We start from the raw sequence: 27,850 nt of genomic DNA, 5'->3' as shown, positions 1-27,850 counted from the left end.
ATAAAATCTATACTGGTCTTCCTTAATTTACCTGCATTTGTCTATGAGACTATGAATTTACTTCCAAATTATTGTTTCTATATACTTCCCATCCACAAAACTTAAACTGACTGGTCATAGTTGCTTGGTTTATCCTTATAACCTTTCTTGAACAAGAGCAGAACATCTCCAATTCTCATTTTTTAAACATTGGATTTCCCTGGGGAGTTTGAGTTCGAAGATTTTAAACAGTTGGCATCAGTTCACGGAATCAAGGAAAAAAAAGACACCTGTGGTAGAATTTTGGTGAAATTACTCCAAATGAAAATTGTGCTTGCTGATATTTTTCCACTTATTAAGACAGTAATTATTTCTGCCTGACAAATAATTACTATGCAGAAGAAAGCTTGTGGCATAATTGTGTATTAATTCAAGTAATCTTCTCTTGCATGATATCTTCTATGAAACCTATTATGACTGTTCAGTTAAGCAGATAGTAAGCACATCCTGTGTATAACATTGATTGCTAAAATTAGGAAAAGATTTGTGATGTAAGCATGTCCTTTTACCTCTCACTTCTTCCTGGACTGGTCTGTATGTTTTAGTCAGTAGAAATGCGACACAAATGGTTTCTTGAAAATAAAATAAAAATCTTAAAATGTACCCATTAATCTGATATTTTTGTAGAAAGCTAAATAGCTCCAACATAAGCTAATGATAAAAAAAAAAGCAATGCTTTGGAATGAAACAAACTGTTTCCACAGGTTGTACAGCATCAAGATGTTATCCAAAAACAGAATGATGAGAACTTGCATTTCAGAGAGCAGATTGATCGCTTAAATGATGAAATTATAGAAAGTCACAATCAGGCAAAAGTTTTTGAATCTACAATAGATCTGTACAAACAGAAATATCAAGCAAACACTGATAGAATCCAAGATCTGGAGAAACTTGTACAGAACTTTGAAGAAGAATCAAAATATTCAAGTAATCAGGTGTGTTGTCTTTTATGAGTAGCTCTGTTTTCTTGCTTCTTTGCATATTAACTATATTAATTATGCTGTCCAATGTTACAAAAAATACTTAGATTTGTTTTATTTTGAAATCAATACCATTGCAAAATAAGAGATTGTTTATCAGGAGCATTTTTTCTTCAGAATTACATGGTCAATTTACTACAGAACAAATTATTAGCCTACTGGAGAATGTTTATGATTCACTCATTCACTCATTTTGCACATAGATATTGTAGCTGCTTTTCTTCCTCAGCTACGGTATCAGGTGATAATCTATCAGAGATTTTAACCTCAATTTAGCTTCATCATGCATTCACTTCTCTGAATTCACTGTACTCCTATCTTCCCTTGACATTTTCTTTCATGTAAACTCCCCAGCCTACATATAGGACATTTTGATGATCTTGCCTTCTTTAGTGCTGTCATTATTTCCACTCTCCGATCACATCTTTCTCAGCATCCCAGCTCTATTTCCTTCTCTGTCTTCCCTGGAAAAATATCAACAATCAAGACTTTGATCCACCATTCACAATAATGGTTCTCAAATTGTAGATCTACTCAAATAGACCTTTAGCTCCTCCTTTGATGTCATTGACCCTGTGGACACCATGATGATTCCTGCAGTTGAACCCTCATCTCCACGTACAATTTGTTTAGTTACACACCACCAAATTGGCTAATAACATAAAGTGCTATAGGCAGAATCATCAAGGAACAATAATAACCAGTTTCTTTTCCTTGCTGTAAACTGCCTTCTTAAACCCTATCTTTGCATCCTCCATCTTGATATCTAACAAAAAGACTGACGTGTTCATGCACTTATTTGTCATTCAGACAATCTGATCAGCTGTCATTGCAACTTCTGTCCCTTCTCCTACACCACTGGGCCAAACCTAATCTGAGGTGCTGCCTACCCCTATCCCTAAACCCATAAAGTTTACTAGTTTCTCTCCAATCTCTCCTCATACTCTCTCCAAGACCCATCTCATACTTCCTTGACTCTATTTATCTAGTATCCATACCCTAAATTTTCCCTAAAATCTTTCTCTCTGTCTGTCTCTCTCTCTCTCTCTCTCTCTCTCTCTCCCCTCCCCCCCTTCCTGTCTGGACCTCTCATCCTTCAAGACACTCCTTTGAAACTACATCTTCAATGCCTTAATTCTTAACTGCCATCTGGGCGGTTAGGTATGGGCTATAAATGCTGACCTAGCCAAAGATGCCCACATCTCATGAGTGAATAAAGAAGATAAAACATTTGGCCATTTAACCTAATATCTTTGTATGTGGCTCAGTGTCAAATTTTGCTTTATAATGTTCCTGTGAAGTGACTTGGGATGGTTTATTGCATTAAAGCTACTGTAACACGACAAATTATTGTTGCTGTTTTCTTTATTCCCAAGAGGATTCTTGCAGCTTTAGTGAGAAAGTATCTGAGGTGTTTCTCCAGATTGTGTTATTGATCGTGCCACTGATAGAGGTAGAAACTCGAGGTCTTATGTTATCATGTCAGTTTTTTAATATGAATTTACAGGAACAGTCTTGTGGGTGCCTTTAATTTTTTCTGTATAACATTTTTTGTTAGCATTAATTCAGTCGAAGGTGTCTGCCTTAACTTTGCCACGCATAGCAAAATTGAATTTTCAGAGGAAAAGGAATACGTTTGATCTGATGAAACTCCCAGCAGTCCAAGAAACCTTTTTCTAACCACATCTATGCTATTATGTTGCAATTTTTTTAATGTTTAAATTTTTTTTTGTTTAAGAATTAGATTTTTGAGCATTGCGTTGCTAATAGGTCATGGGCAGCATATTTTCACATGCATTTCACTTTTTAATGAGTTCCTTTTTTGAGTTATTATGCAGACTTGATGGACATGAAAACATGAAATTAGTGGAACTGATTATCTTGTCTATAATGCAGGTTTGTGCCAGTTTGCAGGGTGCTATAGACCTGGTAAAAAGATAGAAAAAAAACCTTTATTCTTTTTCAAGTGGTATATATTTGTAACAGGCAAGTAAAAGTAAATAATGTGATTGAAATAATAATGCCTACCGTTTAATTTTCCTGTTGTCCTTTTTTTTGAGGTTTTAAAGAACCACACAGTACCTGAGTTTCTGGGTTACTCTTAGATGTGTGGGAATCTGGTGATGGGTAGAGGTGAAGGGGAGGAGGGGGTAGTAACATACATTTTGAATTTAAACATTTTGGAAACTTCTTTCAGCAGACTTAAAGGTTCTGTGCTCATGTTTGAAATCAAGAGAATTCTTAGACCACTCTTAGATAACAGGGATATGGGTACGTAAAGTGAGTCAGCGAAGAACTGGCACAGAATATAATGTGAGAACTTTGTCCATTTTGGTAGGAAGAATCAAAAAGAAACATTATGTAAATGATGAGCGATCTGGGTATCCCAGTTGATGAATGACAAAGATTAGTATGCTGAAATAGCAATGACTAGAAAAGCTAATAGAATGTTATTGTTTATTGAGAGGGGAATTAACTACAAAAGCAAATAAATTATGATTCTGTTATTCAAGGCGCTGAATAGAGATTTATCTGATAAATCTCTCAGCCCCCTTGGGCCTCCCCAACATTCCTGATGAAAGGCCTATACTCTTCTGCCCTTCTGATGCCACCTGACCGGCTGTGCTTTTCAAGCACCACACGTTTTGACTCTGATCTCCAGCATCTGCAGTCCTCACTTTCTCATAACCAATGTAGTGTAAAAGATTGAGAATTTTCGATCCTAAAGGATGAACAGTGCAAGTATCCCCAATCTTTTGCACTGGTTGAAAATGATTATTAAAGCAACCTTCCCCATCCCATTCTCTGAAATAATTAGCCATGCCACAGATTAAAGTAATCATTCTGATGAGCCTCCTCTAATTCTGCCTGGCCTTCAGGGAAGTTCCTAAAATTGTGATTATTTTGATACATGGGTCATTCATAGACAATGTTTAAACATTTTAACATATTTAAATATATTTCTCTAAAAACCAACTTACTTGCGCAAATGAAACTTGCAAATTATTCTGTATTGCGTTTGTAAAGGCATGCTAAAATAATTAGAATCATGACACTTATCAGTAGTGAACTTATTTAAAACAGTTTGTTAGTGAATCCATTTTCACTTGCACTATTAAACAAAACTGTACCAGGTTGCCATTCATAAAGATATCTTGAAATAAATTTAAAGATAATCAGAAATTGCTGAAAAAACTCTGCAGATCCTAGTTCTGAAGAAGAGTCACTGGAACCGAAACATTAACTCCGTTTTCTCTGCACCGCTGCTGCCAGACCTGTCGAGTTTTTCCAGCAATTTCTGATTTGTCTCTCATTTCCAGCATCTTCAGTTGTTTGGGGTTTTTTGTTTTGAAATAATTTTAAATGTAAATTTATTTTGGACTTGCATTTTAAAATAAAGCCTGATTTAACTGGTTACAACATAGAACAGTACAGCACAGGAACAGGCCCTTTGGCCCACCATGTCTGTGCCGACCATGATGGTATTCTAAACTAATGCCATCTGCCTGCATATGGCCTGTATCCCACTATCCTCTGCCTGTCCATGTGTCTGTCTAAATGCCTTTTAAACTTTGCTATCATATCTGCTTCTACCACCTCTCCTGGCAGCAAGTTCTGGGCAGCTACTACCATCTGTGTAAACAAAAGCTTTTCTCACACATCACCTTTAAACTTTCTCTCTGTCACCTTAAACCTACCCCCCCCTAGTATTTGATATTTCCAACTTGGGAAAGAGACCATGACTATCCACCTTATCTATGTATCTCATTATTTTACATACTTTTACCAGGTCATAGAGTTATCAAGTCCTACAGCGTGGAGACAAGCCCTTTGGCCCAAAATGTCCATGTATGCTAACCCCATTTCCCTACAATTCATATTGTTCCCTTCCATATCATTCTATACCTTTTCTATCCATGTATTTATCCAAATGCCTTTTAAATGTTGTTAATGTACTTTTTCAATCATTCCACTGGCAGCTTATTCCACATGTGTACTACCCTCTGTGTAAAAAGTTGCTGTTCAGGTTCTCTTTTATTCTTTCCCCTCTAACCTTAAATTCTAGTCCTCGATTCCCCAATCCTGGAACAAAGACTTAATCCATGCCTCTCATGATTTTATACACTTCTATAATGTCCCTCCTCAGTCTGCTACACTCCGAGGAAAAAGTCCTAACTAGTCCATCCTCTCCCTATAACTCAGACAAATGAGTTCTGGCAACATCCTTGTAAATTTCTTCTGCACTCTTACCAGTTTAACAACATTCTTCCTCTCGCAAGGTGACCAAAACTTAACACAATACTCTAAGTGCGGCCTCACTAGCATCATGTACATCTGCAACATAACTTCTCAACTTCTATACTCAATGACCTGACTGATGAAGACCAGTGTGCCAAAACTTTCTTCACCTGTCTATCTGTGACTCCACTTTCAGAGAACATGACCTCCAAGGTCCCTCTGTTCCACTCCAGTCCTTAGGCCCTATCATTTACCATGAAACTCCTACCATGATTTGACTTTCCAAAATGCAAGACATCACAGTTATCTATATTAAACTCCATTTGCCATTTCTTGGTCCATTTCCCTGGCTAATCAAGGTCCTGCTACACTTTCTGATAACCTTCCTCACCGTACACAATATTGCCTATGTTAATGTCATCTGCAAACTCTCTAATCTACCTTGTACATTCTCATCCAAGCCATTGATATAGATGACAAACAGTCACCCTCTCAGCTTTCAGTGCTTTAGTGAAAACAACTCAAATTTGTCCAACTTCTTCTCATATCTGAGACACTTCAATCCAGGCAACATCCTGATAAAGCTCTTTTACATCCTCTGCAAAGACTCCACATCCTTTCTTTAAATGTGGCACCTAGAACTGCACACAGTGCTCCAAATGTGGCCTGACCAAAGTCTTATACAGCTGCAACATGACTTGCTAACTTCTATAGTCAGTGGCCTGACTGATGAAGGAAACATGCCGATGCCTCCTTACCACTTTATTCACATAGGTTGCCAGCCCAAGATCCTTCTATATAGCAATACTCCTTATACTTTCCCCACCTCTTACATTTGACTTTCCAAAATGCCTCACCTCCAATATTTCCAGTTCCTGCCTAACACTGCCGTAATTAGCCTTGCCCCAGTTTGACACTTTCACCTGAGGACTAGTCTTAGTCTTTCCCATAACAATTTTAAAACTTGCGGAATTATGATCACTGTTTGCAAAATACTCCCTATTGAAACTTTGAGTACTTGATGTGGCTCATTCCCATAACACAAGATCTAATATGGCCTGTTCTCTCACTGGATTATCTACATTTGTTTCAAGAATCCCTCCTGATATACCTAACAAACTCTGTCCCATCTAAGCCCCAGCACAAAGGGAGTCCCACAACCCTGCCATTTTTACATCTTTGGTTCATGGAAGGTTTTATATTCAATGAGATGCAATTGAATTTGAGCAATAATTAAACAAAATGAAATTCAGTGCCAAGGTTTATTACCTACCATTACACTGTAATCAGCCATTGAGAAATTACCTTGACCTGACTGGGAAGCAATGCATACAAAATCTCAAGTGTAGCATAGAGACAGTGCCACTGAAGAATGGAAGCTCACATGCATGGGGTCATTGGTATGTATTTAACAATGCGAGCATGAAGTAACAAAATCGGCAGTAACATGTCGAATAAACTCCAGGAAACCACCCAGTGCTCTGCCTGATGTGGTGGCCTTATCTCTTGGTCACTTATATGCCATGGTCCCCTCGTGACCAGGAATCACGTGAAGACAGCCTGCTTGCTTCTGATATTAATGAATGAGAATTGAGTACACAATTTCAATATTTGCCAATGGTGAAAAACATGGGAGCTTTGTAAACTGTGAGGAAAGTAGACTTGAAGAGGCTTATGGAATAGTTGAACAAGATTTATTGAAGATAAATGTGTTTTGGAAGGATGTATAAGGAGAGGCAATTTAAAATAAAAGGGGCTGCAGGAACAAAGAAACCTGGAAGTGGATGTGTTTAAAACTGGCAGAGCAGATTTACGAAATCATTACAAAGGCATTTTGGATTTTGAGCTTTATAAATACAGAACAAAAGCAAGCATATTACAATGAACCTTAATAAACACTCCTTCTGTCTCAACTGAAATACTGTATCCAAATTTGTACATCTCACATCAGGAAGTATGTGAAGTCTTTCGAAGGACTTGCAAAATATATGTCTGAGTTTGGTTCTTGGTTTGTGTGTAAGGGGGAGTTTATAAAGGGATTTGTGTTTTCATTAATAGTGCAATAAGCCAATGGTTTATGTTTATCTGCAGCTATCATCTATTTACTTGTAAGAAATAATAATTCTTGTTCAGTACAGAAATCTGGTCGATCCTGTCTATCAAATTTGGTCTGAAAGTCAGGTAAATTGGGGTATTGTGTGTAATTTACAAAAGAATTAACATGTCGTATGACTCCAGGAATAGTGAGGCTTGATTTATGATGCATTAACACTTAAATGCACCTTTATATAAGTTGATTTATTTATTTTATTCTCAGGAATATTTTCCGCAGGCTAGACTTTATGGTTCCCAAAGGGTATGGTTTTATCAAGGGAGGGGGAATACGTACAATATGATGGGTATGTAGCCCACCGCCTTCCGACCCAATTTTAACACATTCTTGTCATTCTGGTCCGATTCCTATTACCCCTTTGTGTTGAGACCTTGGCGTGTCAAATTAATGGCAGGCAGACACTGAGCAACATCCTCATCATGTTTAATGTGCCTTCACTGAAACTCAAGTCGCTATTTTTTTGGAGTAGTCATTGTAGGGCAGCCTGTTTTAAAATCAGTCATTTTGCAAACACTTTGCCCACCCATTCCTGCTGCATTCAAACTTTTGGCAAAGTTGCAATGTAAATGTGACTTATTTCTGTGGTATCTGATTTTCTTGAGAGCATTGATGTTAATCGCTAATCAACACAATTAAGAAAAATGTGCTAAATTACCTATTACCACTGAAACTTCCATTTATTCTTTGTAATCTCCTGACTTAATTAATATTAAGGCATCACCCTTTATGACCTTTACTTATTCTCAAACTCTGCTCTGTCCATCTTGTCCCTTACAAAATAAACATCTGTTAAATTTGTTTCTGGCTGAGATTGAGACATAAGCTTATTTTCTAAATTCTCAAATTCAAACTTCTAATGTGTAAGTTACGCCACTACTTCACCTTCCTAAACTTTCATACTCTCTGAATCCAGCCTCTTGTTCAGCTTTTCTTCCTGTTTCTCCCAGTAACCTCAAGAATTCCTTCCAATTCATAAACACTTGCTTTGAATTCTTCTTTAACATACATTTCTTTGACCAGCCTATTCACATCGGCTTTCTGGTCTCCTTTAAATCAAACCTGTTGATGTGAAAAGGTCTTGAGAGAAGAGCAGGGGATTGGGGGAACAGAGGTGTGAAACAGAATGACTAAGCAAATCACTCAAGACTCAGGTGCACTTTCTTGTCAAAGGGCTTTATTATTTGAAACAAGGGGAAGAAAACCTGTGGGGTCCTGAAGCTTTTCTACTGAACAAAGGTAAAAATACACTTTTTGTACATTTGCTTTTAGCTCAGCTTTGGCTAATACAAATCAATTTTATTATGAATTGCTTATATATACGTCCAATTAGATTAGTCATGTGAATGCGTAATCAGTTGATGGACTGTTCCAGGTCATCCCATGGTCTCAAGATGTTTTCCAGATCTCCTTATCACTTATCCTTATCTCACAATACATCTCATTATATCACATTCCAGGCTTCAGCTCCTGCACATTTATTCAGAAGTCCCTGCCAAATGAAAATGGACTTCTCTACCTTAAACTGAGTATCCATGGGAATGCACTTAAATCCCTTAATGCCTGTATACTTAAAACTCACTCTTTTATATATAGCCTGTGGCTCCAATTATTTGGGGGTGGGGGGGAGCTGGGGTGATGTTTTAACTGATGTCTTTCTATCTAAATGATCAGGACCAAAGTTTCAAACAGTCTGGTACAGAGGTTTCTATCAGCATTTGTCAAGAATGTTTCTACCAAGGTATGTTTGCCTCTGCTTCAATAGAGTCCATTGTATCCATTTCACAAGACCCTTTTCTGTGTTATTTTAACCTCATTGCCTTGGATATGCTCCTTCTACAAATGCTGAAATGGCTCAAGCTTATGTTTAACTTTAAATATCAAATAAGACAAGCTGCTGTTTCAGCTAAAAATCTTCCTCAGCCATTTTATGTCAACTGAAAACCATTTTTTTAGTCATTTAATGTTAACTTCAGCCATGGGTAGGCTTAACAGATTGATCAGAGTGATGGAGACAGAAGCGTTGGGATGTGGTGGCATGTCGAACATAGAAATAGAACATTAAAACCAGTACAGGCCCTTTGGCCCCCGATGATGCGCGACCTGTGAAACCAATATGAAGTCCATCAAGCCTATACTATTCCATTTTTGTCTATGTGTCTATCCAATTACCATTTAAATGCCCTTAAAGTTGGTAAGTCTACTACTGTTGCAGGCTGTGCATTCCAAACCCTTATCACTCTCTGAGTAAAAAAAACTACCTCTGACGTCTGTCCTATATCTATCATCCCTAAATTTAAAGATATGCCCGCTTGTGCAGCCATCATCATCCAAGGAAAAAGGCTCTCACTGTCCACCCTATCTAATCCTCTGATTATTTTATAAGTCTCAATTAAGTCACTTCTCAACCTTCTCTCTAACGAAAACAGCCTCAAGTCCTTCAGCCTTTCCTCGTAAGAGCTTCCCAACATCCTAGTAAATCTCCTCTGAACCCTTTCCAAAGCTTCCAAATACCATAACGCTCCAGAACTGTACACAATACTCCAAGTGTGGCCTCACCAGCTGCAGCATGACCTCATAGTTCTGAAACTCAATCCCTCTACTGATAAAGGCTATCACACCGTAAGCCTTCTTAACTACCTGATCAACCTGGGTGGCAACTTTCAGGGATCTATGTACATGGACACCGAGATCCCTCTGCTCATCTACACTACCAATAATCTTATTATTAGCCAGTACTCAGCATTCCGGTTGCTCCTTCCAAAGTGAATCACCTCATACTTTTCTGCATTAAACTCCATTTGCCACCTCTCAGCCCAGCTCTGCAGCTTTTCTCTGTCCCTCTGTAACCTACAACATCTTTCTGCACTATCTACAACTCGACTCACAATTAGTGTCGTTCACAAATTTACTAACCCAACCTTCTACGCCCTCATCCAGGTCGTTTATAAAAATTAAAAACAGCAGTGGGCCCAAAACAGATCCTTGCAGTCCCCCACTATTAACTGAAATCCAGGATGAATATTTCCCATCAATCACCACCCTCTTTTTTTTCAGCTAGCCAATTTCTGATCCAAACCGCAAAAATCACCCTCAATCCCATATCTCCGTACATTGTGCAATAGCCTACCGTAGGGAACATTATCAAACACTTTACTGGAGTCCATATACACCACATCAACTGCCTTACCCTCATCTACCTGTTTGGTCACCTTCTCAAAGAACGCAATAAGGTTTGTGAAGCATAACCTACTCTTCGCAAAACTGTGTTGACTATCCCTGATCATCTTAATCCTTTCTAGATGATTATAAATCATATCTCTTTTAACCCTTTCCAACACTTTACCCACAACTGAAGTAAGGCTCACAGGTCTATAATTTCCAGGGTTGTCTCTACTTCACTTTTTGAACAAGGGAACAACATTTGCTATACTCCAGTCTTCTGGCACTATTCTTGTAGACAACTATGACATAAAGATCAAAGCCAAAGGCTCGGCCATCGCCTCCCTGACTTCCCAGAGAATCCTTCAATAAATCCCATCCAGTCCAGGGGACTTTGCTATTTTTACACTTTCCAGAATTACTAACACCTCTATATGCACCTCAATCCTATCTAGTCTCGTAGCCTTTATCTCAGTCATAGAGATGTACAGCATGGAAACAGACCCTTCGGTCCAACCTGTCCATGCTGACCAGATATCCCAACCCAATCTAGTCACACCTGCCAGCACACGGCCCATATCCCTCCAAACTCTTCCTATTAATATACCCATCCAAATGCCTCTTCAATGTTGCAATGTACCAGCCTCCACCACATCCTCTGGCAGCTCATTCGATACACGTACCACCCTCCGCATGAAAATGTTGCCCCTTAGGTCTCTTTTATATCTTTCCCCTCTCACCCTAAACCTATGCCCGATAGTTCTGGACTCCCCGACCCCAGGGAAAAGACTTTGTCTATTTATCCTATCCATGCCCCTCATAATTTTGTAAACCTCTATAAGGTCACCCCTCAGCCTCCGACGCTCCAGGGAAAACAGCCCCAGCCTGTTCAGCCTCTCCCTATAGCTCAAATCCTCCAACCCTGGCAACATCCTTGTAAATTTTTTCCGAACCCTTTCAAGTTTCACAACATCTTTCCAATAGGAAGGAGACCAGAATTGCATGCAATATCCCAACAGTGGCCTAACCAATGTCCTGTACAGCCGCAACATGACCTCCCAACTCCTGTACTCAATACTCTGACCAATAAAGGAAAGCATACCAAACGCTTTCTTCACTATCCTAGCTACCTGCGACTCCACTTTCAAGGAGCTATGAACTTGCACTCCAAGGTCTCTTTGTTCTGCAACACTCCCTAGGACCTTACCATTAAGTGTATAAGTCCTGCTAAGATTTGCTTTCCCAAAATGCAGCACCTCGCATTTATCTAAATTGAACTCCATCTGCTACTTCTCAGCCCATTGGCCCGTCTGGTCCAGATCCTGTTGTAATCTGAGGTAACCTTCTTCGCTGTCCACTACACCTCCAATCTTGGTGTCGTCTGCAAACTTACTAACTGTACCTCTTATTCTTGCATCCAAATCATTTATGTAAATGACAAAAAGTAGAGGACCCCGCACTGATCCTTGTGGCACTCCACTGGTCACAGGCCTCCAGTCTGAAAAACAACTCTCCACCACCACCCTCTGTCTTCTACCTTTGAGCCAGTTCTGTCTCCAAATGGCTAGTTCTCCTTGTATTCCATGAGATCTAACCTTTCTAATCAATCTCCCATGGGGGGAGTAAGTCCAACACTTTACTGAAGTCCATATAGTTCACATCTACTGCTCTGCTCTCATTAATCTTCTTTGTTAATTCTTCAAAAAACTCAGTCAAGTTTGTGAGACATGATTTCCCATGCACAAAGCCATGTTGACTATCTCTAATCAGTCCTTGCCTTTCCATATACATGTACGTCCTGTCCCTCAGGATTCCCTCCAACAACTTGCCCATCACTGAGGTCAGGCTCACCGGTCTATAGTTCCCTGGCTTGTCTTTACTGCCCTTCTTAAACAGTGGCACCACGTTTGCCAACCTCCAGTCTTCCGGCACCTCACCTGTGACTATCGATGATACAAATATTTCAGCAAGAGGCCCAGCAATCACTTCTCTAGCTTCCCACAGAGTACTCGGGTAAACCTGATCAGTCCTGGGGATTTATCCACCTTTAACCATTTCAAGACATCCAGCACTTCCTCCTCTGAAATCTGGATATTTTGCAAGATGTCACCATCTATTTCCCTACAGTCTATATCTTCCATATTCTTTTCCATAGTCAATGCTGATGCAAAATATTCATTTAGTATCTCCCCCATTTCCTGTGCCTCCACACAATGGCCGCCTTGCTGATCTTTGAGGGGCCCTATTTTCTCCCTAGTTATCCTTTTGTCCTTAATATATTTGTAAAAACCCTTTGGATTCTCCTTAATTCTATTTGCCAAAGCTATCTCATGTCCCCGTTTTGCCCTCCAGATTTCCCTCTTAAGCATACTCTTACTTCCTTTATACTGTTGTAAGGATTCACTCGATCTATCCTGTCTATACCTGACATATGCTTCTTTCTTTTTCTTAACCAAACCCTCAATTTCTTTAGGAGAAAGTGAGGACTGCAGATGCTGGAGATCAGAGCTGAAAATGTGTTTCTGGAAAAGTGCAGCAGGTCAGGCAGCATCCAAGGAGCAGGAGAATCGACATTTCGGGCATGAGCCCTTCTTCTCCTGCTGCGATTTTCCAGCAACACATTTTCACCTCAATTTCTTTAATCATCCAGCATTCCCTATACCTACCAGCCTTCCCTTTCACCCTGACAGGAATATACTTTCTCTGGTTTCTTTTTATCTCATTTCTGAAGGCTTCCTCTTTTCCATCCGTCCCTTTTCCTGCGAACATCTGCCTCCAATCAGCTTTCGAAAGTTCTTGCCAAATACCGTCAAAATTGGCCTTTCTCCAATTTAGAACTTCAAATTTTAGATCTGGTCTATCCTTTTCCATCACTATTTTAAAGCGAATAGAATTATGGTCGCTGGCCCCAAAGTGCTCCCGCACTGACACCTCAGTCACCTGCCCTGCCTTGTTTCCCAAGATTAGATCAAGTTTTGCACCTTCTCTAGTAGGTACATCCACATACTGAATCAGAAAATTGACTTATACGCACTTAAGAAATTCCTCTCCATCTAAACCTTTAACACAGTCCCTGTCGATGTTTGGAAAGTTAAAATCCCCTACCATAACTACCCTATTATTCTTACAGGTAGCTGAGATCTCCTTACAAGTTTGTTTCTCAATTTTCCTCTGACTATTAAGGGGTCTGTAATACAATCCCAATAAGGTGATCATCCCTTTCTTATTTCTCAGTTCCACCCAAATAACTTCCCTGAATGTATTTCCAGGAATATCCTCCCTCAACACAGCTGTAATGCTATCCCTTATCAAAAATGCCACTCCCCCTCCTCTCTTGCCTCCCCTTGTATCCTTCCTGTAGCATTTGTCTCTTGGAACATTAAGCTGGTATTCTGTGTTTATCTATTGAGAATACTGACGAAAAGTATTTATTTCACGCTTCCCCTATCTCCTCTGACTCCAAGCACACCTTCCCACCACTATGCTTGTTTGGACAGAATCTTACCCTAATCATTCTTTTATTTCTCTTATAGCTATAGAAAGCATTAGGATTTTCCATGATCCTATCCGCCTATGACTTCTCACGTCCCATTCTGTCTCTTCTTAGCTCTCTCTTTATGTGTTTCATGGCTAACTTGTAAGTCTCAAGTGCCCTAACTGAGCCATCACATCTCATTCTAACTCAGTAACTTCCTGCCTGACTGGTGTATACTTATTAAAGACCTGCATTAGCTGGTCCTTGAATAAGCTCCACGTTTCAATTGTGCCCATCCCCTTCAGTTTCCTTCCCCATCCTACGCATCCTAAATCTTGCCTAATCATGTCATTATTGCCTTTCCCCCAGCTATAACTCTTGCGCCGTGGTATATATATCTACCCCTTTCCATCATTAAATAAACATAACCGAATTGTGGTCACTGTCACCAAAGTGCTCACCTACTTCCAATTCTAACACCTGGCCAGATTCATTATCCAGTACCAAATCTAATGTGGACTTGTTGACTTGTCTACATACTGTGCCAGGAAACCCTCCTGCACACATTAGATAAAAAAATTGACCCATCAGTATGTACTGGTCAGACAGGGAAGAAGTTGCCGAGCGCGGGAGCAGTGGTTTACTAAGGAAGTTGAACTGTAGTATTCCCAGTCAATATTTGGAAATTTAAAATCCCCCATAACAACTACCCTGTCATTCTCGCTTCTATTGAGGATCATGTTTGTTATCCTGTCCTCTACATCTCTGGAGCTATTTAGAGGCCAATAGAAAACTCCCAACAGGGTAACCTCTCTTTTCCTGTTTCTAATCTCAGCCCATACTACCTCAGTAGTTGAGTGCTCAAACGTCCTTTCTGCAACTGTCATACTGTCCTTGACTAACAGTGCCACACCATCCCCCCTCTTTTACCACTTTCTCTGTTCATACTGAAACATCTAAATCCTGGAACCTGCAATAACCATTCCTGTCCCTGCTCTACCCATGTTGTTGAAATGGCCAATACATTGAAATCCCAGGTACTAACCCATGCTGCAAGTTCACCTGCCTTATTCCAGATGTTCCTGGCATTGAATTCGACACACTTCAAACCAACTTCTTGCCTGCTGGTGCCTTCTTGCGATCTTGAAATCTTAGTTCTGACTTCGCTACTCTCATCTTCCCGTATACTCGACCTACAATTTGCCCTCCCACCCCCCCTGCTGAATTAGTTTAAACCAACCTGAAGAGCATTAGTAAATATCCCCCCCAAGATATTGGTACCCCTCTGGTTCAGGTGAAGACTATCCTGTTTGTAGAGGTCCTAACTACCCCAGAAAAAGCCCCAATTATCCAGGAATCCAAAACTCTCTCTACTGCACTATTCCTGTAGCCATGTGATCAATTCCTCTCTCTCCCTATTCCTCGCCTCGCTGGCACGTGGCATGGGCAACAAACCAGAGATAACAACTCTGTTGTTCTAGCTCTAAGCTTCCACCCTATCTCTCTGAATTTCTGCTTTAAGTCTCCATCCCTCTTCCTATCTATGTCGTTGGTGCCTGTGTGGACCATGACTTGGGGCTGCTCCCTCTCCCCCTGAAGAATCCCAAAAACACGATCAGAGACAACACGGACCCAAGCAGCTAGGAGGCAACACACCAACCATGAGTCTCTCTAGTTTCCACAGAACCTCCTATCTGTCCCCCTAACTATGGAGCCCCTAATGACTAATGCTCTGCTCCTCTTTCCACTTCCCTTCTGAACAACAGGGACAGACTCTGTGTCAGAGACCTGTACCCCATGGCTTATCCTTGGTAAGTCATGCCCCAAACTGTATCCAGAATAGTATACTTGTTATTGAGGGAAACGGCCACAGGGTCCCCTGCACTGTCTGCCAATTCCCTTTCTGTCCCCTGACAGTAACCTTCTTCTTATATCTGAGGTGTGACTACTTCCCTGTAACTCCTCTCAATAACCCCTTCTGCCTCCTGAATGATACAAAGTTCATCCAGCTCCAGCTCCAGCTCCAGTTCCCTAACATGGTTTTCAGGGAGCTGAAGTTGTGTGCACTTCCCACAGATACAGTCAGCAGGTACACTACTGGTGACCCTTACCTCCCACGTTCTACAGGAGGACCATTTATTTTTACACAACATATTTAGTAAAAGAAGTATGTGGAGATGTTAGGCCCTTTGTTTAGAAATGCAAATGAACTGTCACCAGTTTCAGGTCTGTAACTGAGTACTTCTTCTAATGCTTAAACCAATATGTTAACTCTCAGCTCAGTACTACGGTCATCATTTTGGCCACTCTGGAACAACATCATTCAATCTCTGTGCCGTCATGCCTTTTTTAAATTATTCATGGGATGTGCGTGTTTCTGGCTGGGCCAGAATTTATTGTCTATCCCTAGTTGCCCTGAGAAGGTGGTGACAAGCTGTCATCTTGAAGATCTGTAATCAGTTTTGTGTAGGTACACCCACAACGCAATCAGAGAGGCAATTGTGGGATTATAAACTAGCGATCCTGAAGGAACAGCAATGTATTTCCACATCACAATGATGAGTGACTTGGAGTAGAACTTGCAAGTGATGGTGTTTCTGTGCATTTGTTACCTTTGTCCTTCTAGACTAAAGCAGTTGTGATTTGCAAAGTGATGTCTAAAGATCTTTGGTGAATTTCTACAGTGCTTCTTGTAGATAGTAGCAATAGTGTGTACTGAGCATTGGTGATGAATTAAGTGAATGTTTGTGTTTGTGACACCATACAAGCAGGCAGCTTTGTCCTGGGTGGTGTCAAGCTTCTTGAGCGTTGTTAGAGCTGCACCCATCCAGGCGAGTGGACAGAATTCCATCATATTTCTGAATTGTACCTTGTCGATGGTGGAAAGCCTCTGGGGAGTCATAGATTAATTGCTTGTCACTGGATTCCTAGCCTTTGACCTGTTTTTATAACCACAGTATTTGTGACTAGCCCAGCTGAGTTTTTGGTGAGTGGTAACCTCCAGGAATGTTGATATGTTGATGATGGTCAGGGAGGGGAAGACATTTCACTGTTGGTGTGCTTTTGAATATCAAGGAGCAATAATTATATCCTCTCTTATTGGAGATAGCCATTGTCTGGTACTTGTGTGACATAAATGTTACTTGCTACTTGCCAGCACACAACTGAACATTGTACAGGGCCTTGCTGCAACTGGATATGGGCTGCATCATTATCTGAGGTGTCGCAAATACTGCTGATCATTCTGCAATCTTCAATAATGTTCCCACTTCTGACTTTATGATGAAGGAAACATCATTGATGAAGAAGTTAAAGATGGGCCAAGGATACTCCCGTGAGCAATTCCTTGAGAGATATCCTGTATTGAGAGGGCTGACCTCCACCAACCATAACTGCCTTTCTTTTTGTCAAGTCTAACTACAACCAGCAGAGACTTTCTCCTTTATTTCCCCCATTGATTTCAGTTTTGCTAGGGCTCCTTGATGCCACGCTTGGTTAAATGTGGCCTTGATGTCAAGGGCTGTCATTCTCACCTCACCTCTGGAATTCAGCTAATTTGTCCATATTGGAATCAAGGCTGTAATGAGGTCAGGAATTGACTGCCCCTCACTGAATCCACACAGTGTCAGTGGCAGGTTGTTCTTAAGCACGTGCAGCTTGATAGTACTGTTGATGGCACCTTAACTTTACTAATGTGGAGAGTCATCTGGGGCGATAATTAGCGGAGTTGGATTTGTCCTGCTTTTTGTGAGCAGGGCCAATATTTCACATGGTAATTTTTCACATTGACCAATATTGTCATGGTACTGGAACAGCATAATGAGGGCATGGAAAGTTCTGGAACACGTATGTCCATTGGTATAGATAGAGGTAATGGTAGTTGTCTTTTCCCTAGGATGGGGGAGTTCAAGTCCAGGCATCACATTTTTAAGATGAGAGGAGAAAGATTTAAAAAGGAAATGAGGGTAGTTCGTGTGAGGAATAAACTTCCTGAGAAAGTGGTGGATGTGGCTGCAATTACAATGTTAAAAGACATCTGGATAAGTACATGAATGGGAAAGGTTTGGAGGAATATGAGCCAGGAGTGGGCAGTTGGGACTAGTTTAGTTTGTAATTATGTTTGGCATGAACTGGTTGGACTGAAAGGTCTGTTGTAAACCCTGTGACTACTGCCAGAATATTGTCAGGACTCAGTGCCTTTGCAGAATCCAATACTTTACGTCCAACCATTTCCTGATATCATGTTGAACGAATCAAATTGGCTGAAGACTGGCACTGTGGTCTGGAGACTATATGTGTAAGTCAGCGTACGATGTGACTTGGAGGGGATTTTGGATATGTTCTTTTCTGGAAATAATTATAAGACAATAAAGATGATGCAACAGTCTCATAAATAATTAATGCTTTCAAAATTAGATTGTTTATTCTCTGAATTTGATATTGACAGATGTTTGAGCTGAATGATGCAGTCCATAATTTAAAAGATGAAATGGTGACCTTGCGACATCGATATGAAGAAAAATGTACCCAAATTGAAACTTGTGAAGAAATGATTGATCAACTGTCAGACGAGTTGAATGCAAGTCAACAGAACTTACAGAAAAACAAAGATCACAGTGCTCAGTGTGAACAATTGATCGACATTTTAAAAGATGAGGTCCAGAAAATGCAAAGAGAGGTTAATATATTTAAATTGATCAATTTGTGTTGCAACCTGAAATAAAACTTACTGAAGGTTCTGTAAAAAAAAGACATTCAATTGTGAGTAGTTAAGGATGAAATGTTCAATGTCAATATCTATCTAAATGGACCACTAGTGACATTTCCCATTGTGAATTATTTGGCATCTAATATCTGAAACATTACACGCTGTTGAGTTATAAGGCTATATTTTAAACTGGGCATGTGTGAGGTTAGAGGACCATAAACTGCCCTGGCCTTTGCAATGTGCAATTTGGGCAATCTTTAAACACTTAGTCCTGATCTTGCCCCAAATCAGTCAGCTCTATGAAACTGTTAGAAAGTGTCAGCTGTGAACCAGGTTGGAACTAAAGTTGAGTGACAGAATTTGACCTCTAAGTTCTTCTATGTGTTTTCAGGAGAACCTCTTCCAGCTTCACCCCTTCTCCCTATAGCTTGGTTGAGCAGGAAAGCAACAACTTCTGCCCTTTTCATGCAGGTAGTCAGGTTAGAAATAGCTTTGAAGGTTCTATCGCCACATTGGGACTCAATTTGGCTATTTTAAAAATGTACCAATTCCCAGTGAGGATCTTTAAGTAGCCAGCAACCTAGTTTTGGCCAGGCTGGCAACATTAAAATATAGAAAGCTGATCATGATTTTTCAAAATTCCCTAAATTCTGTGACATCTCAACAGATTGTAAGTTAACAAATATAACTCCACTTTCAAGGAAAGCAGGAAGGAAAGAACAGGGAAATATAGTCTGGTCAGCCTGATAACAGTTGTCAGAAAAATGTTGGATCTTTTATTTTGGAATTCATAGCGATGGAAACTGCCACTTGCATCTCAGTCACGTGTAGACTTATATAAATAGACAACTTTCAGTCCATCCGAATCCTTAAGCAGAGAACCACATAGAACCATTAAAGAGTTGCCACAACAGTCACATCACTCAGTGCTTTACTTAGCCTAGTTGCATTTGTGATTGTGCATATTTCAAATTATTAGTAATACTTGAAACAGTGAGTTGTGATCCCAGATATGTAACCTTGTGTTCTTTAATGGGAAGATATGTGAAGGCAAGCGGTGCTTTTTGAATGGAGATCCTGAAGTCACTGGATTGATGTGCAGTATGCATTGCTGCTAATTCATTCAAAGTTTTTCTTTAATTTATCTGTGGGATATGGTGTCACTGCTGGCCAGCATTCATAGCTGACCCAAGGTGACCTTGAGAAGTTGGTCTGCCTTCTTGAACCACTGCAGTCCATGTGCATCTACTCGGATGTGTTCTTCTAGGCAACTCAAAGAGAGCAACCAGTCCTGCTGAACATGAAGCGTTCAGATGAATCGTGCCAGGAGAATATTTTCCTTGGCATTCCCAGTATCTTGAGAAGATATTCAACTCCTGAGCCAGCTGTAGCCCCAGCCCCAGCCACTTCCCTCCACTGCCATTCGGTTCTGAACATATCTCCTCCTCTTCCACTTCTTCCCCTTCCATTGGAATATGCCAATCTAGTGTTTTACACTCTTCAAGATCTGCACCCTTTTGGAGAATGGAGCCATCCACCAAAATGCATGAGGCCCTTTAGGACTGTATTTGAGGGCACCGCCTAACCAGAACTTTTGACATCCTGTTCAAAATATATACACAAGAGAAAGCTGAAAGAATGACTTTGGGGTTTGGAACAGCACGGGAGGGCTACACAGTTGCTCAGTGGCTAGCACTGCTGCCTCACAACGCCAGGGACCCAGGTTTGATTCCAGCCTCTGGAAACTGTGTGCAGTTTGCACATTCTCACTGTGTCTGCATGGGTTTCCTCCAGGTGCTCTGGTTTCCTCCCACAGTCCAAAGTTGTGCAAGTTAGGTGAATTGGCAATGCTAAATTACCTATACTGTTCAGGGATGTGTAGGCTAGGTGCATTAGTCATGGGTAAATATAGGGTAGGGGGAATGGGTCTGGTGGTTACTCTTCAGAAGGTCAGTGTGGACTTGTTGGGCTGAAGGGCCTGTTTCCACACAGTAGTGATTCTATGCTATTGTATTCTATTCTGGCAGTTGAATTGTAATGACAGCAGCTGTCACTACAATTTCAAAACCTTGAAATTGTGCTGCTGCAGCTAACCATACTTCTTATTCCAATAGTTGTCTGAGACATAGAAAAGCCAATAACTCAAAGGATGATCATTCCACAGGTCTGAGGCATCCTGCCATGCTTTTGTTTCATCATATTGGGTAATCTAATCTAATCTAATCATAATGTTAAAAAAGTAATTAGATATCAGTATATAGCAACACAGTGTTCTGTGACGTAATGTCCTTCTTGCAAAAACAATGAAATGAAGCAGTGATACATAAGACAGAGGTTAACAGATGGCAGGGATTCCCAGTGAACCACCCAAAACGCCATTGGAAAACACATCCTGCAGCCAGTAAATGCAAGAAGCATTAATTGGCATGACTTTGAATCTTTTTTTCAAAAATCTCACCTCAGATGCCTACTGACTAATCTGATAGCCAACAATTCTGTAGTTACAACAGCAACATGTGATGAGAGTACAAGCAACTCCCAAATTCTAAAGCAGTATATTCTTGTTTCTAAGTAAGTTGATTGGTTGACAATGGATCTTTGACCCACACTAGGAACAATGATGAAGAACTCCTGGCTGCCAGTTGCTGGCCAATCACTCCCTCGATTGTTTGCAGATTAGTACAGATCAATTATGATTATGTCATTGGATTTTTAAAATCAAATTTCTTAAGTCTTTGCCCCTTGTTACTGACTCTTATTATGGTGGATCCAAACTTATCTAATCAAATGAATTGGCTTAAATAAAACAAGTGATCATTTTATGCAAGTGTAGTAAAATGTTTTATCCATGCTTTGTTACAAATGTATTAATTAAATAAAAATAGTGACCATCAAATCTAATTGTATCACTGTCAGGGAATTTTTAAAATGATGACCTCATAATATATTAAAGAGAAAGGCCTGGACCTTGAACCAAATTAAATTCATTAATGAAAAAGAAGGATCAAATGGAGCATAACTTTGCTAAGTTGTATTGTTAAAATAATGTCAATAGAAATCATTCAGTCAATTCTGGGGGGAAGAGTCTTGCAATAGTAATAGATATGAAGAATTGCAGTATTTAATTTAAACAAAGCAACATAACTATATTTGGAGCAATGATCCAGTTATAAATGTTCTTTTAGTATCTCTGGAATGAATGAAGAGATGAACGGTTTTTCTTTTAAGTATGGTGGAAAGGTGTGATTGAAAATAGGTGTGGCATGTATCGGTATGATTTAACCACAAATTCTAATTTGGAAATGTTTCCCCAAAATTTTCATTATAGTAAGTGATATATTGTACTTCTTTTTAACATGTTATTATTTAGATTACAGATCAAAAGGACACAATACAACAACTCCAATCAGACTTAACACAGTATCAAATCAACCATGGTCATTCCAATGAGGAGTATAATGTGCAGACTAGACAAATGGAATATTTACAGAAGGTCAGCTTTGTAATAAATATCTGCATAATAATCAGAGCTGTTTAAAGATCACAGTAAACAAAGTCATAAAAAAAAGAAACTGCTGGAAGAGCTCAGCCAGTCTGGTAGCATCTATGGAGAGAAATCAGAGTTAATGTTTCAGGTTAAGTGATCCTTCCTCAGGAAACAAAGTATTTTTTTAAAATTTACTCTTGCCTTCTCGCATTAATGTTTGAACTGCAAGCGACTTCTTGTCACTTGCATTCTAAATTTAATGCATAAAGAATGTTTATGTAGTTTCTAAACAAAAAATACCTGTTAGACCACTGCTATTATCTGAATTTTATATATTTCCCATTTTTGTAAAGTTATTTGAAGAATGAAGGCTGTTACACTTAATATGACTAACTAAGATGATATTATTGCTAGTGACATATAAATATATAGCTAACTCTCAATCAAATATAACATTTTGTTTGTTTGAAGCTACATTTTTCTTCCTGTTTGATATTTTAAGATTCTCCACATATTGAACTTCACCTAGGACATTTAATCTAATAAGGCCATTGCAATGTCGTGTTGAAATTCTTTCTCCTTGTCTCTGAAAAGGTCCTAAATGAAATGACTGAATAGTTTCACGCTAGACCTAAATAGTTTTAGAACCAAAAGCATAAAATGTTGTGTAAATTAGCATTAATTTGACACAATTACTTCATTTTTTAAATGATAGGGTGATCCTTGCCTTCTTTGGTCAATTTGCCTTTGTTAACTCCCATCCCAATATTCAGAAAGCATAAGCAGTTAGCTCTCCAAATGTTTGATGCTCAGATTTCTGGCTGCGAGCACTCCTGACATGCTTCATCTCTGGCACAACAGAAAAATATTTAAATTAGCTGGCTCATATTTTTGTGAATTCAGCTTAAGCTGAGTGAGTCATGGAAAGTCTGAAACTTCTGAAACAGTAGAGAAATTTAGTCGGAATGGAAAACCAACAGGATCAACATTGACTATATGAATCTGTAACTGGTTTGACATAATCATCATTCTGCTAATTAAACATGTGAAATGTTTGCTAAAAATGTGCAACTTAATTAATGCCCATAGTTGGTTATATTTTTATATTTAACTGTCATGTACTATTTCTCATACCTTGCAGGAATTTACTCAGAAATTAAATGCACTGTATAGATCTTAATTGGATGGCTGGTATTCCATGCTACTTTTCATATTTTGTTTTGTGGTCACTAGGAACTTGAAACTGTGAAAAATGTTTGCAATGAAAAAATCAGTGAAGTTGAAAAATATGAGCAAACCGTGTTCAAACTCAGAACAGAGATAGCAAAATCTTCTGATCAGCGACAGAGCTATATAGATGAAGTGGAAAATCTTGAAAAGACTTTGCAAAGCCTTCAACTGAGTGGAGCAGCTTCTGAACATAAGCATAAACTAGAACTTGTACAACTGCAGCAACAGATTACCCAACTTGAAAATGATCTTACAGATTCACAGAGAGCTTGCAACCAAAAGAATCAGGTTCGTTTCACATTCGATAATGAAAATTGTTAGATGCTTGATGTAAATCCCCTCGTGGTATCTGCAGATAGACATTTTAACTTTGGTGAAAGATCAGCACATGCTTTACTTGTGCTTTTTGTTGATCTGCTAAAATTGCAGAGACTGGTATGGAGGACATGTAAAGAAATTACATGTTTTTGATTTTTCTAAGACTTCACAGTAAGGAAATAAAGCATATAATTTGATGAACAATATAACTTTGTTGCTTTTAGAAGTTAGAATGAATTAACTTGATTTAAAGTGGGCAATTTAGTCACCAAATCTAAGTGTACTAGCATTTCGTTTTTCATGTGTTGTTCGGGACATTATTTTAATCAATTACTCAAACTGTGGCTCCTTAGCCATATATTTTTCTCTTGAAGTTTTATTAAAACCTAAAGCTTCACCAAATAATCACTTTGAAATTTTGATCTATCTGACAGTTATGGTGAAAATAATGAAATTGATTAATCTGGAAAAATAAATGGAACCTAAAGTTTGATCTAATGCTGTTGAAATTTGGTTGGATTTATCAAAATACAGGTTTATCAATTGTTTTATCACCATAGATGCTTATTTCTAATTTGCATTCTTCTTTCCTGATGGCAGTTATTACCGCTGTGCTACTGATGCAATAAGAAAGGGAGAGAGCCAAACCCTGTCTTTAGAACTTTTTTTCCTCAGGGCATCTCTTGTCTTCCATGCCCAAACACCTTGGCTCCAAAATTGGTCTCCTGTGTCACCTGTGGATACACAAATCATAAAGTCTGCCATATGCCATGCTCATTTTGAGAGACTGACTGAGGAGGACTGCAGTTTACATGACTGATTACCACCTTTTTATACCCTTTCAAAATAATTCTGGTTGATCCTAGACATTATAACTGAAGGTAGAATTCCTGAAACACTTCATCTTTTGGGAACCACAAACTAGAAATGCCCAGTTATGAAGTTATCGGAATTAAACTAAAGACATAGTAAAAATTCAGTTGATTGACTATTCTACCATCACCAAGATTTCCATTTTGAACATTTTTTGCATCTTTTTCTTGGCTTCTGAAACATTTATTTCTTTTTCCATCTCTAAACTCAGTACGGAAGAAGTTTGACTTGCATGATAATTGTGGGATCAACTATTTCAAGAACAGACCATACACTCAATTCAAATTCAATTTCAGTGCTCAGCTAAACAGTAAAGTCATACAACACAAAAATGTGGGTTTCACCAGTAAAATGCCAACTTGTGGAACGTTTAAGAGAACATCTCTGGGACGCAGGTACTAAACAACCTCACTGCCCTGTCGCTGAACACTTTAACTCCCCCTCCCATTCCATCAAGGAGATGTACATCCTGGGCGTCCTCCACCACCAAACTCTAGCCACCCAATACCTGGAGGAAAAACGCCTCGTCTTCCACCTTGGGATCCTGCAACCATACGAGATCAATGTGGATTTCACCAGTTTCCTCATTTCCCCTCCCCCCACCTTATCCCAGATCCAACCCTCCAACTCAGCACCACCCACTTGAACTGTCCTATCCGTCCTTCTTCCTTCCCACCTATCCGCTCCACCCTCCTCTCCGACCTATCATCTACCTTTACCCCCACCTTCATCTGCCTATTGGAATCTCAGCTACCTTCCCCCAGCCCCAACCCCCTCCCATTATCTCTCAGGCCTCTTGGGCCACCCGTTCCTTTCTGATGAAGAACTTATGCTTGAAATGTTGACTCACCTGCTCCTCGAATGCTGCCTGACCGGCTGTGTCTTTCCAGCACCTCACGTTTGACTCTGATCTCCGGAATCTGCAGTCCTCACTTTCTCCAACACCAGGTTATAGTCCAACAGGTTTATTTGAAAGTACAAGCTTTCGGAGCACTGCTCCTTCATCAGGTAACTAGTGGTGCAGGATAGTAGGACGCAGAATTTATAGTAAAAGATCAAAGTATTGAACAAACCTAGATTGCTGTTAAATCTTTAATCACTTAGAATGGGGATGCAGATTTTGATTGATTAAGATGTAAATCCCAGAACTTCTTTCAAGTTACAGTCCCTAGACAATGTAAGATTTTATCAGTATTAAAAAAAGGTGACATCTCAGCTCAGACAATGCATTAAAGATGCGATGATCCAGTCTGTCTGTATCCCAACCTTGAGTTAGACCAGTTCTGCTTCCGAAGTATGAGTTTATAAAATGTCACATGGACTGACTACCCACAGACTGTATGCTTTTTCAACAAAATAGAGTCTATCTGTAAATACAAATCTGCAAATGCAAATTCACCCCATTGACTTATATGTGTGTGTGCACGTGTGTGTGTGTGTACCTTGATACATGTGACAATAAATCAAATCAAATCAAAATTTTAGTTACTTTTATCATTTTGAGCAAGAAACAGGATATTAAACGTGAAACAGGAATTTGGAAATCTGTTATATTCCAAATTATAGCTGTTACTATTTTGATTTAGGGCATTAAAAAAAATCACTAAGAAACGTTTTTGCTATGTTGTAAGAAGATACGTATTAGGAGCTGAAGTAGGTCATTTGGCTGCTCCCCTTTGCCACTCAATAAAATAATGGTTGATATGTTTGTGTTTTGAATTTCACATTCCCATTTGCCTCGATAACTTTGATTCCCCTGCCTAACAAGAATCTATCTACCTTCACCTACAGAATGTTCAATAACACTGCTTCCCCCACTTCTGACCTCCAGTGGAAACAAGCCTAGTTTCTTCAATATCTACTCAGAAGATAACTAGTGCACTCATTCCAGGTTTCAGTCTCGTTATCCTTCTCTGAATCAGGTTGCAATATATTTTTGTCCTTCCTTATATTAGACCAACCTTATATAAGACCAAGGCTTCACACAGTTTCCATGATGTGGTCTCACCAATGGCTTGTAAAAATGAATCACACATTTTTACTTAGTTGTTCAATTTTTCTTGTAATCAAAGATAGCATTCCATTAGCTTTCTTAATCACATGCTGCATCTGCATATTATTTTTTTGTAACTTGTGCTGGAACACAAGATTACTTTGCACGTCAGAATTTTGCAATCATTTTCTGTTTAAGCAATGTTCTGCCTTTTTTTTCATTCTTCCTGCCATAAAAAATGTGTCTCCATTAAATGTTGTTCATATTTAGAAGAGGAAACTGTCATAAGAGGTTTTACAGTAACATAACATTGAATCATATACCTGATAAAAGTGATAAAGGACATTTAGAAAAAAATTAGGAATACTAGCAAATTCTATTTTTTTGCAATTAAGTTTTTCTAAATACCAATGTTTAATGATTAGCAATGGCTAATTTTATCAGAAGAAAAGCTGGATGTGATTATAATTGCATTAATAAGAGTAGATTTTAGGTTCTGCAAAGAAAATCAAGGAGTTAAGTTTAATATTAAGGGGTTGTACTAGCAGAGTAATAACCCTTCAATTACCCTTAGTGCTATTGGCAAGACCAGACAGGGAGAGAAATATTTGGGCTGCTGTCACCACACCAGGTGTGTCTTCAGAGCTGTAGATAAACTGCAAATTTCTATAAGCTTGCTTATAACCTACTTTTGATTTTTGAGTGTTTCCATTGTAAAATAACCGGTATCACAACTTTATGTTTTAAATCACAATAATGTTGTTAGCTAAAATACAATCTGTCTCTCCTTGCATTTCTTGTATTTGTGATTGTGTTGAGAGGTTTCCTTCCTCATGTAAGAATGAATGCAACTTCTAGTTTAGCTTTACCATGTTGTTGTTTTGGTCCTTGCATGATCTAGCCCACATACAGAGGTAACGGGGCAAGGTAGTCACAAGGTTGGTAAGATGTAATGAGGGAACATGGTAGGTCTCACGGCAGAAATTCCTCCAAAAATGTGATGCCACTAAGATTTTTTGAAAATGTAAGATTCAGCACAGAGAGTAGAGCCAAAGAGAATATGTTCTAATTGGAAGATTATGTAAGTGGTATTTCTTCAGCATCTGTGCTGGGAATTTAGCTTTTCATTATGCATACTGTTGACTTAAACAAAAGCAGTACTTCTCACTTTTAAAGTTTACATTAGGTGGCAGAACATGATGTGTAGATGAGAGCAAGTTGTGAAGAGCCAAGTGA

General features: G+C 39.2%; 1 protein-coding gene across 18 annotated transcripts in view; it reads left to right on the top strand.

The window, feature by feature from the left end:
- The window catches only part of LOC140477439 (uncharacterized), a 520,360-nt gene that overhangs the window by 281,137 nt on the left and 211,373 nt on the right, over positions 1-27,850 (top strand). For 17 of the 18 annotated variants that reach the window (XR_011960730.1, XR_011960729.1, XR_011960728.1 and 14 more), the window contains 4 exons: positions 744-974; positions 18,453-18,683; positions 22,084-22,206; positions 23,434-23,718. Coding sequence is in view for 14 of the 18 variants with exons in the window: in XM_072571355.1 (XP_072427456.1) it covers positions 744-974; positions 18,453-18,683; positions 22,084-22,206; positions 23,434-23,718 (870 nt within the window). In the remaining 4 variants the exon portion in view is untranslated. The remainder of the gene's footprint in view (positions 1-743; positions 975-18,452; positions 18,684-22,083; positions 22,207-23,433; positions 23,719-27,850) is intronic. The other variant, XM_072571354.1, reaches the window with a different exon arrangement.

Source organism: Chiloscyllium punctatum, chromosome 5 (assembly GCF_047496795.1).
Source record: "Chiloscyllium punctatum isolate Juve2018m chromosome 5, sChiPun1.3, whole genome shotgun sequence".
In the NCBI taxonomy this organism is placed as follows: Eukaryota; Metazoa; Chordata; class Chondrichthyes; order Orectolobiformes; family Hemiscylliidae; genus Chiloscyllium; species Chiloscyllium punctatum.
This window is presented reverse-complemented; position numbering and strand designations above follow the sequence as displayed.